The sequence below is a fragment of the Nicotiana sylvestris genome, chromosome 6 (assembly GCF_000393655.2).
Source record: "Nicotiana sylvestris chromosome 6, ASM39365v2, whole genome shotgun sequence".
NCBI classification, from domain to species: Eukaryota; Viridiplantae; Streptophyta; class Magnoliopsida; order Solanales; family Solanaceae; genus Nicotiana; species Nicotiana sylvestris.
This window is the reverse complement of record NC_091062.1, coordinates 180,958,997-180,976,629: the sequence shown is the minus strand read 5'-3', so window position 1 is coordinate 180,976,629 and position 17,633 is coordinate 180,958,997. Positions and strand designations below refer to the sequence as shown.

Here is a 17,633-nt window from a genome sequence, read left to right as displayed (position 1 = left end):
GGACGGGACGTTGGTCGGCTTGATGGCAACAGTCAGATTTTGACCAATACAGTTAGTCCCTCCGTCTGTCGGGATCGTCCCCTGTCGGGCCAGACAGACGAATCATGATTGCTACGAATTCGAGAGAAATCTGACTGCTTGTTCCTTGGTTATGCTTTTTAGGTTTCAAGTGGGATGATGGCGTTCTTTCGATATCCTTGGACCGTTGCGGCTGTTTCGGAACCGAAACGTTGTTTGGCATTGAAGGGTTGTTTCGTGGCTGCCGCCATTATGACACGCGTTCCTGGGGAACTGAAACGTTTCGTGCCCGATCAGATTCGATTGGCGACTCTTGGGTTTCGTGCTTAGGGGATTTATGTCTCTTATAAATAGAAGGAACTCATCATTCGATTGACACACTTCTTTGCCTTTTGCTTGAAAGAATTCAGCAGATATACTTTCTTCCTGATACTCCGAGTTTCGTTTGTCCTCAGTTAACTAAAAACTTTCATCCTTTCTTTTCATTGTCTTTTTGCCGCATCATCTTGACAAAATGTCTAGTGATTCCTCTCGAACGATCTCCCTGTCACAATTCCGGCACCGGAAAATGTTACTCAGGCCACTGGAGGGGCAGAAGTGGTGGAAGACGAGAAGGTCACGTCGGTAGTTGAGATTTTGCCTCATCTTGGGAGAGAATTGACCGACTTCAGCAGTCGCGCCGGGGCGGAGCCAGTACCTGTCCCTTCTGTTATGAGAGAAGAAGACATTGCAGAGTTGAAAGCTAGGTGGGGGATCCCCGGTTACGTTGACATGAGACCGACGATAGGGAATGACATAGTTCATTTTGACCGTCCTGGGTACTGCGTGTTTTACGCCTACCCCTTTCTTATTGGATACACACTTCCTCTCTCTCTCCTGGTGGTAGATTTCTGCCGTTTTTATGAGGTATGCCCCACCCAACTTTCGTCGTACCTGTACAAGTTGTTCCTTATGTTGCTCAAGTTTGAAAGACTCGCCAGCCGTGAGATCACTTTGGATCACATGCTCAATATCTTCGCCCCTCAGCTTATCCGCAACACGATGCTTCACATGCGTCCTCGGGGGTCGAAGCGTCTGGTGGTGAAAATGGACAATAGGGCTAACCTTCGTTTCTACGAGAATTATTTCTATGTGCGGACCGAGCACATTGTAGCGGATCCAATGGGGTTCCTTGAGAAGTGGAACTTTGCACGTAAGTTTCTTATGTTTTTAGTCGGAGATATATCCGACCACTTTCTATGACAGTACTAAGCCCTGTTATGTTTCCGTAACCGAGAAATTGCCTCCTCCATCTGTCGAAGGTATCCGCAAGTGGGTGAGCGCCATCCTTCCCCATACGGAGGGGGTTCTCACATGGTCGGCCTTTTATGAAAAATTTGGACGCAGACCCCTTACAGGTGAGATGTCGTTTCTGTTTGCTATTTTTCCTCTCTTTTTACTTAGTTTCTCATGTGCTGTTTGTCGATGCCAGGGAGAGTGCAGAGAGTGAGGGCTCCTTCATTGGCTTTTCGTCAGCTGACCTCGTCTGCTTGCCCCATTGCAGCACCTTCGCTCGGCCTTCATCGAGGGCTGCTTTAGTCGAGTCGGCGGCTATGGTTATTCCTGCGGAGGCCACTTCTCAGACTGAGGTCCCGACTCGTGTTTCTCATCAGACGAGTGAATCTCCCCGCGCTGAGGAAGAAGAAGGGCCGTCTAAGAGGCGGCGAGTGGAATTCGAGGCAGCCCCTTCGACTGTAATTCACTTGGATGATTCTTCCTTGACAGAATCTAGGGCAGGGGTTGATACCGCTTCGCCCGTAGAGAAAGAGACATTCGTCATAACTGCCCCGTCGATGGAGATTCCTACTGCTGTTGTTGATCAGCAACCTGTCGTGACGGGGGGCCAGATTTTCGAAGCTGCCGTTGTTGTTTCGGACGTACCCTCATCCTCCGTATCTGGTCATGCTTCGTCCTCAATTGCTGAAAAATGAAAAGGAGTTGTGGTCGACGATTATGAATCTGAGTCAGACATCGATCCCGATGATGTTAGGATGTTTGAGGAGGGTATTACCCACTCGGTGGTTTGTGTAGGAGGGCCGACCCGTATTCTTGAGATTTCTTCAGATGTTAATCTCCCGGGGGACACGGAGGATCTGGTGCCACAGTTCGACATTTTATGTTCTGCTGCCGAGAACGAGGCTCTCCGGAATGTTCCTGATGTCGATTTGATGAATGAGGTGGCCGCTATGGGTTTGAGGGTACGTTGCACTTTCTTTTATACTTCTCCTATTTTTCTTGTTTATATGGCTTTAACCCATCTTCTCGTTTTTCAGACGTACATGGTGGAAGTGGAGAGTATGCGCAGGGCCGACATTCGGGCCAAGTTTTTCTTGAAGATGTTGGAAAAGTATCGATGCTATCGCAACAAGTGCCGTGAGATGCACGAACGACTGAGGGAGAATCCTGGTGCTCGATCCCTCGGCGAAGAATTGGAGAAGAGAGATCTGCAGTTGATGGAGGCCATTCGCAAGAATAGTGTGCTCGAAGAGCAACTTCGCATGAAGGATGAAGAGCTCGAGGTGGAAAGGGGGTGGCTGCAGAGTGTGACTATCTGCAGGGGAGGCTAAGGTCAATGCATGCCGAAATGGAAGAACCTTATCAAGGTCGAGACGACAAGTGCAGAGTGGATGGGAAAGATGGCCGAGTTGGAGAGGAAGGTCGACTGGCTGTAGAGTATCGAGAGTGCCTGATCTATGGCTTTAGCACGGGAGGCGGCCCTGGAGAACACTATCCGCGTCCTCCAGTCTGAGCAGGAGTTGTAGAGAGCGACGACAATGGTAATGGAGGCGAGGCTTGAGGAGCGCATTGGTGAGATCGATCGGGGAGCTTCGACCTTAGAAGATCGGGTCGCCGCTCTTGAGGCTGAAAAGGAATGACTGTTGGCTCAAATTGAGTCTTCCTCCGCCGATGTTCCCCGCCTTCTACACGAGCTTTGGGTTCTTGGTGAAGCTTAGCGGGATATATAGAAGAGCCTGTGGGAGGCAGGTAATATTACTGAGGCCGCATATGAAGGACCACGAGCAAAGGAGCGAGAGACCCGTGTCAGCTGTGGTTATGACTCTGCGACTCCGGAGGCCGACGAGGGCGTAGATGATGAGGGAAAGCTTCTTGGAGATGATGGTGGCGGTGATGACGCCGAGTGAAAAAATGCTGTCTTAGTCTGTTTTCTATTTTTTTTATATTCATCGTCGATTGTCGTTGTTCCTTTCTCTTTTTTTTTTTATTATTGGATTGGGACGTATGTAATCTGCGACCGTTAGCGCGGTGACCTTGTATAAAGAAGAATTTTTTCGTTGTTATCTACCCCGTAATTTATCTTTGTTTTCGCTTTTTGTGACTTTGGCGTAGGATGGATTCCCGTATGGCGAGTCCCGATCTTTTCTTCCCTTTTTGTTTGCTGACGGCCCTTGGCCTTAGATATATTTCGAACTTTTCCCTTTGGCGATGGCCCGCGGACTTGAGGGTGTGATTTCGAACTTCTGTCGAAATATCGACCCGTCGTTGTTTGATTAAGGTCAAATTACTTCTTTTTGGAGAAGGCACTTGGCCTTAAAGGGTGTTATTTCAAACTTATCGAAATAGCAACCCATCGTCGTTCGATCGAGGTCGAACTCTTCTTTTTGGCGAAGCCCCTTGGCCTTAAAGGGTGTTATTTCGAACTTATCGAAATAGTAATCCGTCATCGTTCGATCGAGGTTGAACTCTTCTGTTTGGCGAAGGCCATTGGCCTTAAAGGTGTTATTTCGAACTTATCGAAATAGTAACCCATCGTCGTTCGATCGAGGTCGAACTCTTCTTTTTGGCGAAGGCCCTTGGCCTTATAGGGTGTTATTTCGAACTTATCGAAATAGTAACCCGTCATCGTTCGATCGAGGTCGAACTCTTCTTTTTGGCGAAGTCCCTTGGCCTTAAAGGGTGTTATATCGAACTTATCGAAATAGTAACCCATCATCGTTCGATAGAGGTCGAACTCTTTTTTTGGCGAAGGCCCTTGGCCTTAAAGGGTATTATTTCAAACTTATCTAAATAGTAACCCGTCGTCGTTCGATCGAGGTCGAACTCTTCTTTTTGGCGAAGGCCCTTGGTCTTAAAGGTGTTATTTCAAACTTATCGAAACAATAACCCGTCGTCGTGCGATCGAGGTCGAACTCTTCGTTTTGGCGAAGGCCCTTGGCCTTAAAGGGTGTTATTTCGAACTTATCGAAATAGTAACCCGTCGTCATTCGATCGAGGTCAAACTCTTTTTTTGGCGAAGGCCCTTGGCCTTAAAGGGTGTTACTTCGAACTTATCGAAATAGTAACCCATCATCGTTCGATCGAGGTCGAACTCTTCTTTTGGCGAAGGCCCTTGGCCTTAAAGGGTGTTATTTCGAACTTATCGAAATAGTAACCCGTCGTCGTTCGATCGAGGTCGAACTCTTCTTTTTGGCGAAGCCCCTTGGCCTTATAAGGTGTTATTTTGAACTTATCAAAATAGTAACCCGTTGCCGTTCGATCGACCTCGAACTCTTCTTTTTGGCGAAGGCCCTTGGCCTTAAAGGGTGTTATTTTGAACTAATCGAAATGGTAACTTGTCGCCGTGCGATCGAGGTCAAACTCTTCTTTTTGGCGAAGGCCCTTGGTCTTAAAGGGTGTTATTTCGAACTTATCGAAATAGTAACCCGTTGTCGTTCGATCGAGGTCGAACTCTTCTTTTGGCGAAGGCCCTTGGCCTTAAAGGGTGTTATTTCGATCTTATCGAAATAGTAACCCCTCGTCATTCGATCGAGGTCGAACTCTTCTTTTTGGCGAAGTCCCTTGGCCTTAAAGGGTGTTATTTTGAACTTATCGAAATAATAACCTGTCGTCGTTCGATCGAGGTCGAACTCTTCTTTTAGGCAAAGGCCCTTGGCCTTAAAGGATGTTATTTCGAACTTATCAAAATAGTAACCCGTCGTCGTTCGATCGAGGTCGAACTCTTCTTTTTGGCGAAGGCCCTTGGACTTAAAGGGTGTTATTTCGAACTTATCGAAATAGTAACCCGTCGTCGTTCGATCGAGGTCGAACTCTTCTTTTTGGTGAAGGCCCTTGGCCTTAAATGGTCTCATTGAAATAGTAACCTGTCGTCAGTCCAGTTTTTGGAGAATCAAACATCCTCTGGGGGAGTCCCAGTTCATTTGACATTATTTGCATCAGAGAGTGCAATTTCGGAGAGTACGAAACCTTGCTATTTTGCTTAGGTTCGTTCTGCACACACATTGTAGTTTCCTTGTCTGATTCCTACCTTCCGGCTTAGAGGTGTCATCGGCGAGCGGTATTTCGGTTGTCTTGTAGTAGTTTCTCATTCTTTAATTGAGATGTTTCTTTTCTTGCTCGCCCGCACGACATTTGTGTTCCTGCTTGAGCAAAGAGAAGAAGGTGAGTTAAAATGATACTTTCCTTACCCCCATCCGATGGACCGGTGAATGAGAGCAGGTTTGTAACGTTGCTCGTTTTGTTTGGCATTTTGACGGTTGATGGGGTGGGGATTTCTAAATTTGGTGACTCTACTCGGCTCTCCTTCCCCTTCTGTGTTGCGCCTTTGTCCCGCATGGGTTGGGTTTTTCCTCAGCGCTCTTTTCGGTGGGTAATCATATTTCTTGTCTTTGATATGGAAGAGACTAGGAAATTTCACTATGAAATTCCCACAGACGGCGCCAAATTGTTTGACTCAAAAGATATTGGAACCTTTTTGAACAAATCAATCAAAGAAAGTGAATGGGTAAATCTTAGTCAAACATAATAAATTCCAGATCAATGAGCTAACATAATAAATAGTATATAAGATGAAATAGATACAATCGATCTTATTGAAACTTTCGTTGTGTCTCCTATTAATCAACGGGGGAGGTTATTTTACATATCCTTCTTTGGAGATTGCTAAATTGTTCATTTTGTTTTTAGGAAGATTGTAGCAGAGGGAAGTAAGGAGAGAAGAGAAGTCCCCCCGATCCCCCTTAACCGAAGGTTTTTCCTTACTATATAGTCATGGGACCTTTGTTATCTACTTGGTCCGACGCTCTTACATTATGTCTGTCTTGGTCGTCCTGTAAACATCGTTTCTTCTGGTTCGACGGGTATCGATAATGGTTGATGTGGAATAGGCCATGTCGTCTTTCACCTTCTTGCCGCCTGGACGGGACGTTGGTTGGCTTTACAACAGCGGTCAGATTTTGACTAATACAATTACCACCATATGTTGATTACATTGGGCTCAGTATTTCAGTTTGTTTAGAAAAAGGTAATGGTACTGTGAATTCCTAAATTGGACTCCAACAGCCTGGAGAATATTGTGACATAGTTGTTGTTGTTGTAATTATTCCTTCCGGAAAAAGAATGGATGGATTGTTGCCATGCGATTAAAATATACTCCTCCCTTTCAATTTAGACGAGGGAGTTTGATTTCTCACAAAGTTTAAAAAAAAAGAATGACTTTTTAAATACTTGATGCTATAAGCTTAAGGGGCAAAATTTTAGTAGGGCCACAAAATTTGTGTAACTATAAAAATATCTCATTAAGGGTAATTTAGGTAAAATAAAAAAGTTTACAATTAAATTATTTTTAAATATAGAAATATGTCATTCTTTTTGAAACAGACTAATAAATAAAGTGTGTCATCTAGATTGAAACAGAAGGAGTATGGAGTAAATTTTTTGATGTAATGACTAGAATTTCACCACTAACGTTTCTTAAAATCTCTAAGTCATGACATTTGAAATCGCAATCAAGGAAGAAATTAATGTAATATAAAATAGGAGAAAATTAATTTAGTTATAACTCTAACGGAAAGGCTTTTGTTCCGAGTTATCGAACAACAAAGTTTGGAGTTTGGAAGCTACGTAGTGGATCATGGTCGGCTGGTGAAGAAAGACAACTTCGATGCTATATATGCTAAAGCTGCCCATCTTGCGTGGTATTTGGATAACAAAGAAAAGGGATTTTCTTTTCCCTTAGGCCTAATTTGTTTGCACTTAATGAAGGTGTGAATCTTAATCATTCAGATCTCACACATTAAATGCATTTCTTTTTAAAGTTTGAATCTTAATTATTCAGATCTTAATCATTAAGCGTATTTGTTTTTTTTACTTCACAACCACTTAATGAGTTTGGATAGGTTTGTATGATTAAGATCTATAACAGAGACTTAATTTCATTAAGATGCTATCACATATTCATTATTAACTGCCGCCACCGCCTACCATTATCAACTACCACCATGCCACCACCACCACCACCACTCCCCGCCGCCACCTCCACCTCCACCACCACCACACCACCATCATCCTCAATCATAGCCGCCACCATTATCCACTATCACCACCCACTATCCCCACCACTTCGACCACCATCATTCTCACCTACAATCAACACTCATCCACCTCAACTGCCACAATTGACTACCCCATCACCCTCAACAACCACAGTCGGCACTGCCCATCATTGTAACCTACCACCACCCACCACCTTCCTCAGTCACAACTACTACTACCACCCGCCATTATAAACTATCACCACCACCCACCACCATCCTCAATCATAATTGCCATAAATGCCAATCATTACTAGCCACTAGCATGAACTGCCATCATCAGCCAAAACTACCACCATCCACCGCCTCTAGTCGGCATTCACCCGTTAGCCATTAAACCAACGACTATCATATTTTAAAAATCTATATATTTTGTTGATAGAATATTAGATTAGTTGTTTATTAATTTTCAAATAAAAATAAATTTTATACATTCAAATGTTAAAAATCAAGCAGTCTTAATTATTTAGTATTCAGATCTTAATACATATCTTAATATATTTAGATGTGTATTCAGATTTAGATGTCTTAATCTTAATAAACATCTTTATATTCAAATGTGTATTCAGATTCAGACGTCTTAATCTTAAAAAAAAAATTTTAGATGGTGGAGGCTCTTTTAAATTCTGGATTAATTTATGGCGTATCTTTTTTGATCAATAAAAACGATAGCAACCCCCCCCCCCCAAAAAAAAAAAAGGAGCAAAAGAGTGCGCCAACCATTGACACATTATCATCAAAGATATAAGCGTTTAGTTAATCTGAAGCATGTTTATGTACATGAGCTTTGTATGGGTAAACCGAGCCCTTTGGTACGCAATAAGTGCAGTCCTGATTTGAGAAACCAAAGCTACGCAATCTCCTATTTATTACATTAGCAAAACACTCGTCAGCGCCGAGACAAGGTAACCACACCTCGAGAAGCTGTCCCTAGCACTAGTCATATCTTCACGAAAGCCACATTAAAGTGTTTCAAAACAAATGGGCGCAATCTAGAATCACCGAGCATGATTTAACTTGAATTAAAAATTTGAGTTTGAGAAATGAGAAATGAGTGAAGACTTGAAGACTTGAATACATCAATTTGAGTTTGAGAAATGAGAGAGATTGATGATTTTGTGAGAAAAATGAAAGAATGAGGGGGTATTTATAGTTGAAAATAGGGAAAAGTGTAATTATAAAAAGTTTGGGGTTAAAACAAAGTTGGGGAGGGTTAAATGGCTATTTTACAAAGCTCAAACTGCTATTTTTGCAGGCCAACAACCATTTTTTAAATGTTGCAACAGCTAAAAAAAAATTTTGGATTTTTTTTAAAAGTAGCCGTTGGGCCCGTTTGAGCCCGTTTAGGACCGGTTGAACCGACCCACTTAGGACCCGGCCCGGACCCAAAACGATCCTGGTCCTAACGGGCTTCTTCAATGAACCAACCCACTTAGGACCCGGTCTCGGGCCCAAACGGTCCCGGTCCTAACGGGCTTCTTCAATGAACCGGCCCACTTGGGCCTCAAGCCCCCTGGTCCGGGCTTAAACGAGTAGGCCCGTTTAGGCCCACTATCTATATGGGCTCGTGGGCCTGAGCCGGGCCTAACCGGCCCACTTGCCACCCTTATTTATTACTGTCATATATATTATATTTTTGGATCATTGAATATTGTTATCATTGCTTGTATTCATTGCTATCTAGACAAAATATAGTAGTTAATTATTTGGTCTTGACACTGGTAGCTTTATCTCTAGGATATTATTTTTAACTAAAATTAATTCCTCTTTTACATAAATTTAATTGGTCGAACTAAGATTTATATTTTTATTAAACAACTAGCTTGTTATGAGATTATTTAAAGCAGTTGCGAGATAAGTGATGATTATATTAAAGTAATGCAATTCATCATCATATCGTGATTGCCAATTTATGGGGATGCTATATAGGAGTAGACAATATCTATTTGATCCAGAATCTGGACTCAGATTACCAGCTAGCGTAACTATAATTGGGTGTTTTTCATTACCTTGCCAAATTGCTAGGTGAGATGTTCGCTGGTGATTTCAAGGCGAAAGGAGTGGCGCTGGAACCGGACTCTCGCTTCAACATTATGAAATCGTGAACAGTGGAAAAAGATAAAGTAGGAGTATTGTGGATGGCCAAATGAACAACCAATGGTGTACTACTTCTGATCCGGTTCATACAAACTTTTAATATCATGTACTACATGTTAGTCCCTGAAGGAATCCTAGTACTCTTGACCTATGAAAGATAAGGTCAGAGAGTAAAGCACAATTGACTAAAGAAAGTCACAATAAATATGCTATTTCTGTTCTCTACTCTTATTCCTAGCAGATATTGTTACGCCAGAGTTCTCTCTTATCCAAAAATAAGATGGAAAAAGAAGAAGGTTATGTTGCGGAAGCCAAATGTATATAGTGTGAATGAGTCACAACTACTATATCAAAAATTATAACAGCCATCAAATAATAAATAAGACAATAAAACAACAATAAAAGAAACACCAGAATTTACGAGGTTCGGCCAATTTTGCCTACTTCCTCGGACACATCAATATTTTATTTCACTCCAAAAATACAAGTGAAATAATACTAAAGATAGAAGATACAAATGCCTTAAGAAGATAAGAAGGCAAATGAGAGGTGTGTTTAAATCCTAAATATTAGACCTTCTTTTATAGGGAGAAATTCTTCCCAAATTAAGTTTTCCACCGATGTGGGAGTTTGCCATTTTCAACAAATCTCCACCTTGGCAAATTTTCACATCTTCAATTTTCTCTCGGTAACAAATTTTGGTTGTATCTTCATCTTCAATCTTCAGTGTTCAACAATGCTGATCAAATCCAAACAATGTTGAAACTTGACCGCAGTAACCATTTTTGTCAGCATATCAGCAGGATTCTCTGTAGTATGAATTTTCTTCACTGTGACTCCACCTTCTTCTATGATTTCTCGTACGAAATGATACCGAACATCAATGTGCTTCGTCCTTGCATGATAAACTTGGTTCTTCGCTAATTGAATAGCACTTTGACTATCACAAAAAATTGTGATACTTTTTTGTTCAACACCAAGCTCTTTTAGCAACCCCTGAAGCCAAATTGCCTCTTTCACAACCTCTGTAATAGCCATGTACTCCTCCTCTGTTGTAGACAAAGCAACTGTTGACTGCAAAGTAGACTTCCAACTAACTGGTGCCTTTGCAAAAGTAAACACATAACCAGTAGTTGATCTTCGTTTGTCCAGATCACCCGCAAAATCTGAGTCACAATATCCAACTACAGACTGATTGTCTTCCTGCTCAAAAACTAACCCGACATCTACAGTATTATGAATATACCGTAGAATCCACTTCACAGCTTGCCAATGCTCCTTCCCTGGATTGTGCATATATCTGCTAATAACTCCAACAGCTTGTGAAATGTCAGGCCTTGTGCAAACCATTGCATACATCAAGCTACCAACAACATTTGCGTATGGTACCTTTGACATATACTCTCGTTCAGCTTCATCCATTGGCGACATAGTAGTACTTAGCTTAAAATGGGGAGCAAGTGGAGTACTAACTGGCTTAGTCTTGTCATCTATGCCAAAACGTTGTAGTACTCTCTTCAAATATTCTTTCTGAGATAAACAGAGTTTCTTTGAACGTCTATCTCTAATTATCTCCATGCCAAGAATTTTCTTTGCCTCACCCAGATCCTTCATCTCGAACTCCTTCTTCAGTTGAATCTTCAACTTATCAATTTCTTCCGAATTCTTGGAAGCTATCAACATATCATCAACATATAGGAGAAGATATACAAAGGAACCATCTTTAAGCTTGCGCAAATACACACAATGATCGTATTTGCTTCTCTTGTACCCTTGCCGCAACATAAACTCGTCAAATCGCTTGTACCATTGTCTAGAAGATTGTTTCAATCCGTACAATGATTTTTCAAGTTTGCACACCATATTTTCTTTTCCAGCAACTTTGAATCCTTCTGGCTGAGTCATGTAGATTTCCTCCTCCAAGTTTCCATGTAAAAACGCAGTTTTTACATCCATCTGAACTAGTTCCAAATCCAATTGTGCTACCAAAGCCAACATAATTCTAATGGAGGAATGTTTTACAACTGGAGAAAACACTTCATTGTAATCAATTCCCTCCTTTTGAGCATATCCTTTGGCCACCAATCTTGCTTTGTAGCGAACATCTACTTGGTTAGGAAATCCTTCTTTCTTTGCAAATACCCATTTGCACCCAATTGCTTTCTTTCCCTTCGGGAGATTGGCCAATCTCCATGTATGATTCTGATGAAGGGACTGTATTTCATCATTCATGGCAATCCTCCACTTATCTTCTTCTGAACTTTGGACAGCGTCTTTATAAGTAGTAGGAACATCATCAGCTACAATTGAGGTTGCACAAGCAACCGTCTCTATGAGACGAACAGGTTTCGTTATTGTTCTTTTTGGCCTGCTGGTTGCTATTGATTCAAGTTGTTGTTGAGGTTCCTGAGTTGGAATCTCCTCTACTGGCTCTCCTTCCAGAGGGTAATCTTCATTTGTTTCCTCCTCTGCTTCTTGTGTAGGAAAAATAAATTTTCCCTCAAACTCCACCTGCTTAGAAGCACCTTTATTTTGTTTGGTATCTTCTGTTACCTTATTTACCATAGCAGATTCATCAAAGGTAACATCCCTGCTGAATATTACTTTCTTTGTCATAGGACACCATAAGCGATATCCTTTGACTCCAGAAGTAATTCCCATAAAAATAGCCTTCTTTGCCCTTGGATCCAATTTTGACTCCGTCACATGATAATATGCAGTTGAGCCAAACACGTGCAAAGAGTTATAATCTACAGCAGGTTTTCCATACCATTTTTCAAATGGTGTCTTGCCATCAATAGCAGCAGATGGTAGACGATTAATGAGGTGGCATGCATATGTAATTGCCTCAGCCCAAAATTCTTTGCCCAAGCCAGCATTGGACAACATACACCGTACCTTCTCCAGCAAGGTCCGGTTCATACGTTCTGCCACTCCATTCTGTTGTGGTGTATGTCTAACAGTGAAGTGTCGGACGATGCCATCATTTTCACAGACCTTATTGAAATGATCATTTTTGTATTCACCTCCATTGTCTGTGCGAATACACTTGATCCTCCTGCCTGTTTGATTCTCCACCATCGTCTTCCATTTGAGAAAAATTCCCAGCACTTCATCTTTGTTTTTCATTGTATACACCCACACTCTTCGAGAAAAATCATCAACAAAGGTTACAAAATAGTGCTTCCCACCCAATGAAGGTGTTTTGGAAGGACCCCAAACATCAGAGTGTACATAATCCAAAATGCCTTTAGTATTATGGATCGCTGTACCAAATTTAACCCTTGTCTGTTTCCCTTTGACACAATGCTCACAAAACTCCAAGTTGCAAGCCTTTACTCCTTTTAACAATCCTTGATCTGATAGAGTTTTCAAGGATTTTCCTCCAGCATGTCCCAAGCGCATGTGCCATAGCTTGGTTGCTTCTGCCTCTTTGTCGTCACTGGATGTTACTGTCGCTGTCCCAATAACTGTACTGCCACGATAGCGGTACATATTATTATTCTTCCGATTAGCCTTCATTACCACTAGTGCACCGGAGCATACTCTCATCACTCCATTTTCTGCAATGATTTTGAACCCTTTTGATTCTAGGGCTCCCACAGAGATGAGATTCTTCTTCAAATCCGGTACATATCGAACATCTGTTAATGTTCTGATCATTCCATCATGGTTCCTTAATCGTATTGAACCAATGCCATATGAGGTAAGAGGGCTGTTATCCGCTGTGTGGACGACTCCATATTCTCCTTCTTGAAAATCCACGAACCAGTCCCTGTTGGGACACATATGATAGCTACAAGCTGAGTCCATCAACCATATGTCTGATAATGTTGATGGCTCTGTTGTAACTAATGAGAAGTCTGAATCATCACCATCAGCTACATTTGAATCCATAATGACCTTTCCATTATTATGTTTGGCCTTATTCTTCAACTTCGGACAGTCTTTCTTCCAGTGCCCCTTTTCTCGACAAAAGACACATTCATCTTTGTTGGGTCTAAATTTTGACTTGGATCTTCCTTTCTTTGTCCTCGTTTGATTTTGAGGACGACCCCTCACAACCAGTGCTTTTCCTTCTCCGCCCTTCTGTTTTTCTCCCTTTCTTTGTTCATAGCTGTACAAAGCCGAACAAACTTCTCTGAGAGAAATTTCGTCATTTCCATAGAGTAGAGTAGTTTCAAGGTGCTCGTACTCATTAGGAAGTGACCCCAACAACATCAAGGCCAAGTCACCATCATCAAAAGTTGCATCCATATTTTGCAAATATGTGACCAACTTATTGAAACTGGTGATATGTTCATTCATCGTGGTACCGGGAACATAGGTGAAGCGAAACAGTCTCTTCTTCATGTACAATTTATTTTGACTGTTTTTCTTCAAAAATTTATCCTCCAGTGCTTTCCATAATTTACTTGCAGAAGTTTCCTTTGTGTATGAATATTTCTGCTCTCTAGAAAGGTAGGATCGAATGGTACCGCAAGCAATACGGTTGATAATTCTCCAATCTTCTTCTCCAATAACATCTGGTCTTTTTTCTTCAATGGCAAGATCTAGCCCTTGTTGAAAAAGGACATCTAAAACCTCGCCTTGCCACATCCCAAAATGTCCTGACCCATCAAAAATTTCTACCGCAAATTTTGCATTTGACACAATTCTTGTCATAAGCGAAGATTCTAATGATGATGTATTGTTGACACTTGATGTAGATTCTTCTTGTTTATTGTCTCCCATCTTTGACATAAATATTATTTAATAGCTGACGACACAAATCAAGATTATTTCCTTTCTGGTGTGGAAGATCAGACTAAGTTGCAACCACAGAGCATACTCAGACAGAACCTTGACTCAGTTACCAAGATAAATCTTTTCTGATGTGGAAGATCAGGCTATGCTGCAACCACAGAGCATACTTAGACAGTACCTTGGCTCTGATACCAATTGTTGCGGAAGCCAAATGTATATAGTGTGAATGAGTCACAACTACTATACCAAAAATTATGACAGCCACCAAATAATAAATAAGACAATAAAGCAACAATAAACGGAACACCAGAATTTACGAGGTTCGGCCAATTTTGCCTACTTCCTCGGACACAACCAATATTTTATTCCACTCCAAAAATACAAGTGAAATAATACTAAAGAGAGAAGATATAAATGCCTTAAGAAGATAAGAATGCAAATGAGAGGTGTGTTTAAATTTTAAACATTAGACCTTCTTTTATAGGGAGAAATTCTTCCCAAATTAAGTCTCCCACCGATGTGAGAGTTTGCGATTTTCAATAGGTTAAACTAGTTACATGCTTGTTAATCAAATTCTCGAATGGTTCAAGTCTTTTGTCAAGCCTTGAGAAAGAGCAATACCAAATGGCTGAAAATTGTAGATGTAACAGATATGTAATGTGCAGGAAAAAATAAGATATCAACAAATGACAAGAATGTCCTCGTACTAAAAAGTCATACCTGCATGGCAAAAGAATTTGACAACTTATCAACAGAAAGAAAGAATATGATAGTAACAAGGCTAAGATTATTAACTGAATCTGAAGAATGAATATGGCAGTCTATGAGGAATTATGAGAGTCAAATGTATAAAAACGGAATACCAATTTACTGAAAGAAAAGCTATGATGCTGTTCGACCAAAAAAGTGTTAAACCTTTTAGTTAAACTAATTAATAGAGAGATAGGAGGGTAAATCTTAGCCAAACATAATTAACTCTAGATCCAAACATATTGAGTACAAAATCGAAGAAGACCAAGCTTGTATAATATTTCTTAAGATGATTAACAAACATCAGATGTAAATGATAAGCTTACATCTTTAACATGTTTGCACCATATCGTAAGAGCACAAAAGGAAAAGAGGGAAAGTTGTTGATAACTAAGATATCTATTTTTCTTGATTCTATAATGATGATTATAAAAAGTTGCAGCCAAATCCGGCCTGAGGTTTGTTGTTGGTGATCTCCTCTTGTTCTCATCTTTGATACATTACTCCTCTCTTTTCTCTTTTCTGGAATCGGATCCCCCCCCCCCTTCCTTACCTTCTCCTTTCATATATATATATATATATATATATATATATATATATTATCAACCTTCCCTTTTGTCCAACGGTCTTTACCCAATGGACCCTTGCATGACTACACTCTTTCTTACTTGCCCCGGTAGTATGACGTATGCATTGTCGTGCAGACCTTCTGATGGCTCAATCTAGACAGTGGCCGAGATGGTCGCCGCTGTACGACTACGACTTGATCGACCCCTTATCGTTCCTTTTAAAAACAACCATCTTGTGGTCAGATTTTGACCCATACAGATATGATAACAAGTTATCAACATACCTATAGCAGAGGTATCCTAAGAAGTATAACAAACAGAGGTTTACTTTGCTGACTCAGTTCACATCCTTGAGTCTTTTTATTGATGCATCAAGAGATGTTTTCTTCTATGTATTTTGCTCGAACCCCCTTGTGCCAAAGGAGCCAAAGAGCCGATCCAATTGATCCCTTAACTTCTCCGAAATGGTTACAACTTTGCGGTAGTACAAAGTTGAATCTAGTGATATTGGAACAACTCTTGTCAATTCAATTGAGTTGCATTCATCTCCATAATTAGCTCTTGCAAGAGAGGAGAACAGGTGAATCAAGGACATGAGAATAACAATCACTATTAAAACATTGAAATTAGTTACGAATTTCGTTGCTAATATTTTGTTAAATTGCTCGTAGCTAACAGAATATTTTGAATAATTAGTCGCTAAATAGGATTAGCGAGGAATTTTGCTATTTAACTATAGAATTTGTCCGTTACTAATTCATTTTTTTTAGTAGTGAATAGTTAGAGTCAAATTTATTTTGTGATAGGTTAGTGAAAGTGTCATTCATATTTTACATTTTGTTTGTTCATTAATTTCATTTCTTAGTAGCAAGTATACCGATCGTCAATTCCTTTCAAGCAGATTAGTACATAGTGTTTTAGATATCTCAACTCGTTTCTCTCCCAAAGTCGATGAACAAAACAAAAGATGAATAACAGGTGAAACGAGAATTCTTCTCAAGCAGATTAATATTTCCAATTTTTTATAATTAATTGTGTTAGCCTGATGATAGATGCGTATTAAAATATCTTATCTTCTAGCTCACAATAAGTGACCAATTTGTTTTTGGCATACCCATTAAGAAAATAATAAATTCTAGACGAAAATAGTTAGTGTGACTAAGCTATCATTCATTAAATGTTGCACCATAGTTATAGTACTCCCTCCGGTCCACAATAAATGACTAATTTGCTTTGGGCACACCCATTAAGAAAATGAATTTTTACCTCATATACCAAAGGTTAACACCTTATTTATTTTAAATAAATATCATTTAAATAAATTATATTCTATTGATACCTTTTAAGGTTTATAGCAAAATATTTAATTTTGGTTACCTCCTTGCCCTAAGCCACTAAATACGCTAATCAGTTACAATATTTTCTTTCTCTTTCTATTTTGATACATCCCATTCTATTCCCCCATCCCATTAAAATTTCCGATTGTCTTCCTCTTCTCTGTCTAGCAAACGATTCTTTCCCTTTCATAAAACAACCAAATTCCTTACGAAATATTCGAAGACCAAGAGGAGTAAACGAAGCTGTTCAACTGAAGCTATTCAAGCCTCAGTTGGTTATCTTTCTTCGTTGATTTGGGAATACAGACGTGAGACAAGGCAAGGAAAACCCTACATCTGAACTTGAATTAGAATTGAAAGGCTTAAGGCTAGGGCACAAATGAGTAGAAATAGTGATTTTCTCCATTTTGGAGTAGAAATTGAGATGAAAAGAGGGAATCTAGGGAAAAAGGGACCTTTTCTTTTTTGGGTTCTTGATTTGGTTCTACTTATCCTCTAGCTCGACGAGACGACATTAGGGTTGTTCTTGAACAAAGACGGCGGAGTTTGGGGCTGAGCAACTTGAATTTTCTGTTAATATATTTCAATGTATCTCGTTGTATTTCCATGTATTTCACTATATTCATTGTCTTTTTTTCATTGTATTTCAATGTATCCCGTTGTATTCTATGTATTTCATTGTATTCACTATCTCGCTATATGCCATGAATGTATTCATAAGTTTTTTTTAATTAATATAATTTATGTAT

At 40.4% G+C, this 17,633-nt stretch overlaps 1 protein-coding gene across 1 annotated transcript; it reads left to right on the top strand.

The window, feature by feature from the left end:
- The first annotated feature begins 548 nt into the window (after positions 1 to 548).
- Positions 549 to 4,183, top strand: LOC104245458 (uncharacterized). Its single transcript, XM_009801065.2, has 3 exons — positions 549 to 1,210; positions 1,320 to 1,415; positions 1,490 to 4,183. The coding sequence occupies exons 1-3, from the start codon at positions 730 to 732 to the stop codon at positions 1,594 to 1,596; spliced, it is 684 nt and encodes a 227-aa protein (XP_009799367.1). The 5' UTR covers positions 549 to 729; the 3' UTR covers positions 1,597 to 4,183.
- The last annotated feature ends 13,450 nt before the right edge of the window (positions 4,184 to 17,633 follow it).

What these genes read in the sequence shown, in the direction of transcription:
- LOC104245458 (XM_009801065.2), top strand. Translation starts at nt 730, where the DNA reads ATGAGAGAAGAAGACATTGCAGAGTTGAAAGCTAGGTGGGGGATCCCC. An exon ending in TGAGAAGTGGAACTTTGCAC is followed by an intron (nt 1,211 to 1,319) that starts GTAAGTTTCTTA and finishes CATCTGTCGAAG; the next exon opens with GTATCCGCAAGTGGGTGAGC. An exon ending in TGGACGCAGACCCCTTACAG is followed by an intron (nt 1,416 to 1,489) that starts GTGAGATGTCGT and finishes TGTCGATGCCAG; the next exon opens with GGAGAGTGCAGAGAGTGAGG.